Raw genomic sequence first — 9878 nt, 5'->3', positions numbered from 1 at the left:
CTCTTTCTTTTTTAATTTTTTTTTTTAACGTTTATTTATTTTTGAGACAGGGAGAGACAGAGCATGAACGGGGGAGGGTCAGAGAGAGAGGGAGACACAGAATCTGAAGCAGGCTCCAGGCTCCGAGCTGTCAGCACAGAGCCCGACGCGGGGCTGGAACTCACGGACCGTGAGATCATGACCTGAGCCGAAGCTGGCCGCCTAACCGACTGAGCCACCCAGGCGCCCCTGTTTGGCTCTTTCTTAAAAAATTAAACCTACCCTTACTTCACACTCAGAAAATTCATCTAAAATCTGTTCACCTAAAACAAATAAAAACATATGCTCACAAAAAGATTCCCACATGAGTGCTCACCACAGCTGTATTCATATCATCAAAAGTGAACCAACTCAAAAGCTCATCAATCATTAAATGAATAAATAAGGTGTGGTTTGTTCCTAGAATATGGAATATGTAGGGAAGGAAAACTTTTCCTCTCTTCCCTTCTAGTTTCTTTGGCTCGTCTAATAATTGAATTGATATTAAGACAGATCAAGGGGAGGAAAAAAACAAATTTCAATTTTGTATGTCCAAGAACTCATAGAAATATAAGACTCAAAGAAGTGACCAAACCAGGCAGCTTTTAGATCTTTTAGACAAAGAAACAATAAATTTGTGAGGAACTGACAAGACAGAAAAGTTTGGGCTTCGGGAAGTAAACTGGTAAAGTAACAAGGTTTGTTTATAAAGCTTTCTTGGCCCTAATTTCTCTATCTCTGGTAGTTAGGATGTCTCTCTTCCTCCTGGTTCAAGGAGGGTACACTTCTCATGGGAGATTTCTTTCCTGCTTTCAGGGAGACCAAGAAAGGTCAGAGTTTCCTTCACACATTGGTTGCTTCTTAAGTAACTTTAATTTAAAATAATCAATATGCCAAAGTATTGTATTTTGGGTCAACTGCCCTGAACCTTATCAAATACTACTCAGCAGTAAGAAGGAATGAACTTTTGGGGCTCCTGGGTGACTCAGTTGATTAAGGACCCGACTCTTGATTTCAGCTCAGGTCATGATCTCATGGTTTGCAAGATCGAGCCCCATGTCAGGCTCTGTGCTAATAGCAAGGAGCCTGCTTGGGATTCTCTCTCTCCCTCTCTCTCTAACCCCTCCCCTGCTCATGCACATGAATGCACGTGCTTGCTCTCCCTAAATAAATAAATAAATAAATAAATAAATAAATAAATAAATGGAAAAAACATTTTTTAAAGGAATGAACTTTAAATTTTTTTTTTATTTTTTACATTTATTCATTTTTGAGAAACAGAGTGAGACAAAGCGTGAGCAGGGGAGGGGCAGAGAGAGAAGAAGGAGACACAGAATCTGAAGCAGGCTCCAGGCTCTGAGCAAGCGGTCAGCATGGAGCCTGATGCAGGGCTCGAACCCACAAACTGTGAGATCATGACCTGATCCGAAGTCGGACGCTCAACCGACTGGGCCACCCAGCCGCCCCAGGAATGAACTTTTCATATTTGACAATATGGATGAATTTCAAAAATAGTTTGCCAAGCGAAAGTATCCGGATACAAAAAAGTATACCTACTGTATGATTTCATCCATATAAAATCATACAAAAGTCAAGATTAATCTGTAGACGTAGAAATCAGATCAGTGGTTGTTGGGATGGGAGAGAAGGTGTTGAGGTAGACCAACAGAAAGCATGCACAAAAGAACTTTTTGGAGTGCTGAGGACGTTCTAAATCTTAATTTAAGGTGTGGTTCCATGGGTATACACATCTGTCAAAACTCGCTGAACTATATACTTAAAATGTCTGCATTTTCTTCTATGTAAGTCCACCTCATTAAAGTCCTTCTAAATTACGATTCCAGCTCTATTTTCCTGTTTTGTAGAGCGTCCCCCAACAATTAACGGCACTTGCTATCTCCATCAACTGTCTGCTGACCCTCAAGAGTTCAAAACCCCATCTTTTCACTTATCACCATAAGATTCTATGCTGTTCACTCTTGCATTTCTGCATACCTGGCTACTTTTCACGTTATTAATCAAATTTCCTACCCTTAAGCCGACTTAGTTCATTAGAGGATCCCATTTAATTATTAAGAAACCACTGATTTTTCTCCTGGCAGAAACTAAGAAATTCAAGATCTCAACCCCATGGATTCTCAGATTTTGGTGAATTATTTCAGGAGTGGAGGCATGACTGGTACCAATGAGAATTTAGAAAGCTGCAATGTCTCACCCTGACTTATGAATAAACTTTTAGCGAGACTTTGTTTTCTCTCGGGAGTCTCCGGAGCACATCCATGGAGACTAATGTCCCAGAGGAAGCTAGGAAAGTGCCCCACTAACAAATCATTATTTTGAGAGAAGAAACCTTGACCTAGTGTGAACTGATCTATTAATCACTTTCAAAACAATTCTCTTAAACACTGAAGCAATGTTGCCATTTCTTGAAAGCTTTATGAATAGAAGTCGGCAATGCATGACAGCACTTACCTTAAATTCTAGAAAGAGAGATGCATTTTCCTAATGCAAAAAAGAAGGAACTTTTCTGTTTCAATTCTGTGGCCTTATAAGAGTCTCCTTTTCTTTCAGTCCACATGTGGGCAAGCATGCACCTCAGGACCAGAAGTGTTTCCTTGGGAATCATTAGTGCTTGTGAGTATTTCTTTGCTACAGAGAAGCAAAGAGTACTGTTTGGGGTGAAGTTTTGCTTTTCTCTAGAATGAAAAGCTACGGCTAGCCTTGCTGCCTTGAAGCCTTCAAATGAATTCCAATAAATGAATCTCAGTCTCATACAGAAAAGTCATAACCCTGACTTGGACCAGCAAACAGTCTTAATTTACTGCATTTTACCCAGAACCATAAATCCTTGGAACGAATTTCAGACTGGCTATCTTTATTTGCATCTCAGTATTGCACAGTCCCCCAAGTAGTGATTCTTTTTTTTTTTTTATGTTTATGTATTTATTTTTGAGAGAGAGGTGGGGAGCAGACAGAAAGGGAGACAGAGAATCCCAAGCAAGCTCCATGCTGTCAGCACCGAGCTCAATGCAGGGCTCGAACTCACCAACGGTGAGATCATGACCTGAGCCAAAATCAGGAGTCAGACACTTAACTGACTGAGCCACCCAGGTGCCCCACTCCAAGTAGTGATTCTTGATGCATTTGCCTTTGTGGAACTGATAGAGTATAATCCAGGTTCCTCTGCTGGAAGGTCACACACTACTGGGCATCTTCACATTGACTACATGATCAAAGTCCAAAAATTCAAGAAATTGCCCCCTATCAAAAGTTAAAAAGACAAAATGAATAAGCAAACAAAAAAATGATGAGGCTTGGGACACATTGCCCTTAGCCCAAATCAAGAAAAGATACATGTTAATATTTTTGTACTTTTTGGGGCGCCTGGGTGGCTCAGTCGGTTAAGCGTCTGACTTCAGCTCAGGTCGTGATCTCACGGTTTGTGGGTTTGAGCCCCACATCGGTTCTGTGCTGACAGATCAGAGCCTGGAGCCTGCTTTGGATTCTGTGTCTCCCTCTCTCTTTCTCTGCCTGTCCCCTGCTCATGCTCTGTCTCTCTCTTCCAAAATAACTAAACATTAAAAAAAAAAATTTTTAATATTTTTGTACTTTTTTTCTTTTGAGACTATGAAAAGTTTGAGAAAAATGAAGGATGCTTGATTGCAACAACATAGCTCAGAAAAAATGATTCAACTGTGCCTCAAACCCTTGAGCATTAAGTGGGTTAAGAAAGCTCTCTGTGCTCGGGGCCAGTCTGGAGATCTGGGAGAATAATCAGAATGCAGTAAGAAACTCATATCCCTGAGTAGGGATAGACGGAAGAGCAGAAAGGTTTACATGCAGCAAAATTTACATAAAAGCTGGAAGCCGAAGCGGACTTGGAGACAAATTATTTAGCCAACAGTCCTTGTTATGTGCCTAGCCTTTGAAATAGAGCAGTAGCATTTCATAAACATAAGCATGTATCAGTCTATGTAAACTCATAGGTACCTGGGGATACAATGTCAACAAACTATCCATTTATATAATCCTCCAGAAAATATCTCTTGAGGGCTTATTTTATGACAAGCCCATACTTAAGCCCTACAGATATTATTGCCCTACAGATATATACCGCTTACGACCTTAAAGTTTATGGAGGAAGCCAAACAAACTATAATTAAAATTTTGTAAGCGTTCAGATATGGAAATGTCCAGGGGGTCACGGAGGGTAGGAGTAGCACTGGAACTAGATTGGAGATGGGAAGTCAGGGAAGGCTTCCCATGACATGGGTCCTTAGGTGAGGTCTAGACTTCAGATAGGACTTAGCCAAATGCTGGAAGAGATTGGGGGAAGGTATTCTAGGCCAAGGGAACAGCACACAGTGATTAGGTGATGAGAGAGCTGATGACACCTTCAGGGAACCAGAGCAGAGATCAGCAAACTGTTGCTGTAAAGGGCCTGATTCTGAGTAGTTTAGGCTTTGGGGGCCCTATAGTCTCTGCTGCAACTATTCAACTCTGCCATTGCAGCACCAACGAATTAGTGTAGTTCCAGTGAGATCTTATGTACAAATAGTTAGCCAAACTCTAAACTTGGGTAAGTCAATAAGCACAGAGCATGGAATGGGGAAAGAAAAAGGAAAACGGCAGATCAGTCTGGAAGATTGGGTAGGGTAAGACCAGGTCATCAACGGTCTTGAATGTCACACCAAGGATTTTGGATGCTACCCTCAAGGTTCTGAGAAGTGCCCTACCTGTTAGCTTATCACAAGTGCCTGAACAGGCCTGACTCCCAGCTTCAGCTCAAGCTAGATTCTATGCTTTAGTTCTATTTCACAAACTTCGGGCCTTGTCTGGAATGCATTCTTCCTCCCTGTCCCACTCTCTTTTCCTATTGAACTCCTTTAGACTCGGCTGAGGCACCTCCTTCTCTGGAAAACCTTCCCTAACGTCTGCCAGGCTGGGTAAGGGGTCTCTGCTGGCTGTTCCTAAAACAACCTGCGCACAACTCCATAGGATCACTCCCTGCACTATATTGTAATTATTATACATGGTCTCTCTCTCCCTATCAAATGATAAACTCCTTAATCCTCTAGTAGGACTTGGAACATAAGAAGCTCTCAACAAATGCCTATGCTATTTATAGGTCCAATTCTCCAAATTGTGGAATGTTTAGCGCTTAGAAAATTTGTATTAACCGGGAGAGAATGCCATTCTCCTCTGAGTGCAAAATGAAGATAAATCTATATCTACCCTATTTGGAGGGACCAGGCTCATGGCCGGTTATACTGGCCATTAGTACACATTCAAATGCTTCTCCGTCTCTTACAGCCTTCATGGGAAATAACCGAAGCTTGTGACATTATAGGCAAAAAAAAATAATCCTTTCCTGGTCTAGAAAAGAGGTGGGAGGAAATGGGAGTATTTTTCTCCCTTAGGCTCTCAGAGAATTCTTGTTCTCTAATATGGGGATAGAATTAATCCTCATATCAATGAACTGTGAGCTTCTTCTCTCAGGCTAAGTTTCTCATACTTTGAAAATGGGGCAATTCATTTCATAGCAATGTACCTTACCCATTGCAAAAAAGAACCACGTAGAAGAATATCCTCAATAGGATAGGAAGTAGATTTACTGTTTTCTAGTGAATTTTAATAGAACAGGAAGAAAAAATTCTCAGCTTATAAATTTTCATATGCAAATAGGAATGCTTCGGTTAGTATGGACAGATACTTAGTCATAAAGGAAGGTTTTGGTAGGAATGTACTTGCCAGGATCCAGTTTGTTATCCTAAGCATTTGCTAGCCTTTTTACTTTTTTAGGTTCGTGTTTAGGTTTGTGGGTATTTGTGTGTGTGTGTGTGTGTGTGTGTGTGTGTGTGTGTATCTTTATCCAGTGTACATTTATTAGGTACTTCTGCATATTAGGCCCTAATTCAGCTGGTCTTGGCATTTTGGTTTTTTTTTTTAATTTTTTTTTAATGTTTATTTATTTTTGAGACAGAGTGTGCGTGGGGGTGGGGGAGGGGCAGAGAGAGGGGGAGACAGAGAGTCCGAAGCAGGCTCCAGGCTCTGAGCTGTCAGCACAGAGCCCGACGCGGGGCTTGAACTCACACTGCGAGATCATGACCTGAGCCGAAGTCAGGTGCTCAACCGACTGAGCCACCCAGGTGCCCCAAGGCATTTTGAATTAAAGCTTAGTGCATTTTCCTACTTGCTAAGCAGTTCTCTTCATTTAGTTTGAATATTTTTTTAGTCTCCTTTGTTACAAGTCTGAACTAGAATTTGGAAGTGGATTCCTGAGAAAACATCTGTTCTATTATCTAAGTTGTATTTCACCACTAATATATAACAGCAAGGATTTTTAGTTGTATAAATACACACACAGAGACATGGGGGGAGTTGCAAAATCAGCTTTCTTAAACATATTTGTAATATAAATGGATAGTTTCTTTTCAAATATAATAGGAAAGTGTGGATTCACTTCTTATGAACCCACAGCTCAGTTTATGCAGACATACCATTATGTATACTTTTTTTTTAATTTTTTTAATGTTTATTTATCTTTGGCACAAAGAGAGAGACAGAGCATGAGCGGGGGAGGGGCAGAGAGAGAGGGAGACACACAATCTAAAGCAGGCTACAGGCTCCGAACTGTCAGCACAGAGCCCGACGCGAGGCTCGAACCCACAGACTGAGAGATCATGACCTGAGCCGAAGTCAGACGCTCAACAGACTGAGCCACCCAGGTGCCACTCGTTATGTATACTTTAAATACTAATTTGGGGTGTTCTATGTAAGTGATGAATCACTAAATTCTAGTCCTGAAACCATTATTACGCTGTAAATTCACTAAATTGGATTTAAATAGAATAAAAAATAACAATAATATGGATTATTGACAGCTAAAGCACATTGCAACGGTTATTCTCATAGCTATACATGGATGGAAAACTACTTTTCCACTCATCAAGTATACTAAGTACTTTCAAAGTCCATTAGGTGCTGGTTTAGTCAACCAAAGGATAAGCCAAATCATGAGTAAGGAAGGAGGGCTTAGGGTGTATATGTGTATGTGAAGGAGGGGGAGTGTCCTGAAGGATCTTAAATGGAATCAGAATCCTCCTTTTCTTTCTTTTTCTTTTTTTTGTCCAAATTAGTATGAGATTCTAAAGAGCTACTTTCTTGCCTGTCTTTCTAGAGAATCAAGGGACATGACAAATGGCACGACCATCACAGAGTTCATCCTTCTAGGCTTTCCTGATACCCAAGGACTACAAATCCCTCTCTTTCTCGTGATCTTTTGCAGCTACATATTAACCCTTGCAGGCAGTGGGCTCAAAATTGCCATCGTCTGGGCCGAGCCCAGGCTACAAATACCAATGTACTTCTTCCTTTGCACCTTGTCCTTCCTAGAGATCTGGTTCCCTACCACGGTCATTCCCAAACTATCAGAAACGTTTGTGGTGGCAAGAACAGCTATCTGCATCCCCTGCTGTCTTCTTCCACTTTTTCCTGGGAACCACCGAGTTCTTTATCTTCATTGTCATGTCTTCTGACCATTACCTGGCCATCTGCAAGCCCCTTCGCTACCCCACCATTATGACCAGCAACCTCTGACTGCAACTTGCCCTCAGCTCCTGGGTGGTAGGCTTTACCATCGTCTTTTGTACGATGCTACTGCTCATCCGGTTGCCATTCTGTGGCGACAATGTCATCAATCATTTCTACTGTGATGTTGGTCCCATTTTGAAAGCAGCCTGCACAGACACAAGCATTTTGGAGCTCCTGGGTCTTTTGGTGACGGTCCTGGTGATCCCAGGGTCACTCCTCTTCACAGCGATTTCTTATATCTGTATCCTGTCCACCATCCTACAGATCCCTTCAGCCACTGGCCAACAGAAGATTTTCTCGACCTGTGCCTCCCACCTGACAGCAGTCTCCCTGCTCTGTGGTGCCGTTTTGTTCATGTACCTGAGACCCACAGCACACTCTTCCTTGAAGATTAATAAGGTGGTGTCAGTGCTAAATACTATCCTGACACCCCTTCTGAATCCCTTCATTTATACAATTAGAAACGAGGAGGTGAAAGCAGCCCTAAGGAAGGCAATGGCTTGTCCAAAGACTCATCATCCAGAGGAAAACATGCGACACATCAAATGAACTTAAGGCAAATACAAAAATTAAATGTGAAAGAGGACTGTGGAGAAGATGAGGATGTGAAAGCAAACTATGATGGTAAACCTTCCGTGTAAGAATTTGTTCCATATAAATGAACCACGAGTCCTTCTTCAAAAGAAGGGACCGAATTCTCCAACAAGGAAATCCCAGAATACCTTCTGATGCATGAAGTGCCACTAAGGACTTTCTCAATTGTAAGCTGAAAGTAGAAACCACAGAAGTCAAGGACAAGTGTCAGTAACTTTTTAAAAAAATGTAAGGAATCCCGTCTCCCTCTTTGTTTACAGTAACTCCCTTCGCCTCATCTCCTTGTCAAAGGCATGAAGCATTCTCAGTACTTATCTTCTTCATAGTCGAAGTCTCACGTAGTCTCCTAATCAATTGTAATGGTCTTTCAAAAATGTTTCAAATAAACCACGGTTTTGTTTGACAATGTCTCAAAAAGGGGACTTTCATTTTGATATAATACAAATGTTTACATACACCTAAGGGTGTTTATTCCTAGATAATACCAAAACTTGAGGGCATGATATGAAAATTTCACTTTAGATTAGGTCAGTTCCTATGCTTCAGTAGGAGTAGGCCGAGTGCCTAGGAAACCAAAAGAAGTCTGAGAGACAATATACTATGAAGGCTTTCCTGCTGGAAAATTCAGCCCCAAGGTTCCATTAAATACAGAGTTTGCATGTGAGGTTTTCACAGAAGGTCCTCAAGGTAAATGATACACCTATAATTGTTTTAACCATTTTCTTGGGCAAGACATTTGACAGAAAAGTTTTTTATAGAATGACGGCGCAGGTAAGTCACAGTTCATAATAATGAGTGTCACAGATGCTTCTCTTCCGACAGCAAAGAAAGACTATCATTAAAAGCCCATTAAAGTGTGATTTTTAAAAACAAGGATTATTGCACATTCCTTTTAGTACTGAATTGAAAATTGCAAAGCAAAATAAAGTGTAATGAGGTGAAAATGCTATTATCTCAACTGCCTGATCTGATTTTATCTTACAGAGGAGCTGTCTTGGGGCTGGGCAGGTGAAATTGGTCATTTGAAGGCGAAGAGAGAGATCCTAAGGACGAATATTATCAAGAGCCCTATCGTCAAAAGAATGGTTTAAATGGCCCTGAGTGAGAAAATCCGGGTAATGACTAAATGCTCCTCAGAGAGGAAAATGGCACAGAAAGTAAAGAGAGGAGAAATGAGGCAGAAAGATGAACGTAGCTGAAAAGTCTGTGGGAAGAAGCCAGTGGAAATTCTCCACAGTTGAGGAGCCTACAGAACATTTGAAAGATGGAGATGCTTATACTCAATCTGAGGCCACATTTCTGTGCTGTTAAACTGTTTTCCCCTTCAACCTTCAGTAAAGTCTTCTACGTTAGCTAATGTATTATAAAACGGGATGTGTATGTCACACGCACCGGTGTATGGGTGTGCTGTATGTGTAAGGAAGAATTGAGTTTCTTGTCTGGAATGATGTGGTTTGAATTAGAGACAGCCCATAGACAAGCTCACAGCAATGGCCCCAGAATATGTAGAAATTTCAGGAAGAACTCCAGACTTTCATTGGCTTAGGTATGGCTCTAGGTAACCTAGATCTAGGGGAACTGAGACGCAGGGCTCATGTTATTACTTTAAAACCTGTTTAAAAAACTGCTTTTAAGTTGCACAAATATTAGTTTTCCTGGGTCTGGCCTATTGC

General features: G+C 41.2%; 1 protein-coding gene across 1 annotated transcript; it reads left to right on the top strand.

Moving 5' to 3' along the window:
- The first annotated feature begins 7169 nt into the window (after positions 1 to 7169).
- LOC122201149 (olfactory receptor 6X1) lies at positions 7170 to 8160 on the top strand. Its single transcript, XM_042907095.1, is given in 2 exon segments — positions 7170 to 7495; positions 7497 to 8160. Coding segments are annotated over 2 exon segments (948 nt in total). The 5' UTR covers positions 7170 to 7211.
- Positions 8161 to 9878: the final 1718 nt, after the last annotated feature.

The sequence above is a fragment of the Panthera leo genome, chromosome D1 (assembly GCF_018350215.1).
Source record: "Panthera leo isolate Ple1 chromosome D1, P.leo_Ple1_pat1.1, whole genome shotgun sequence".
Classification (NCBI taxonomy): Eukaryota; Metazoa; Chordata; class Mammalia; order Carnivora; family Felidae; genus Panthera; species Panthera leo.
The sequence above is the reverse complement of the archived record's forward strand: the minus strand, read 5'-3'. Positions and strand labels throughout refer to the sequence as shown.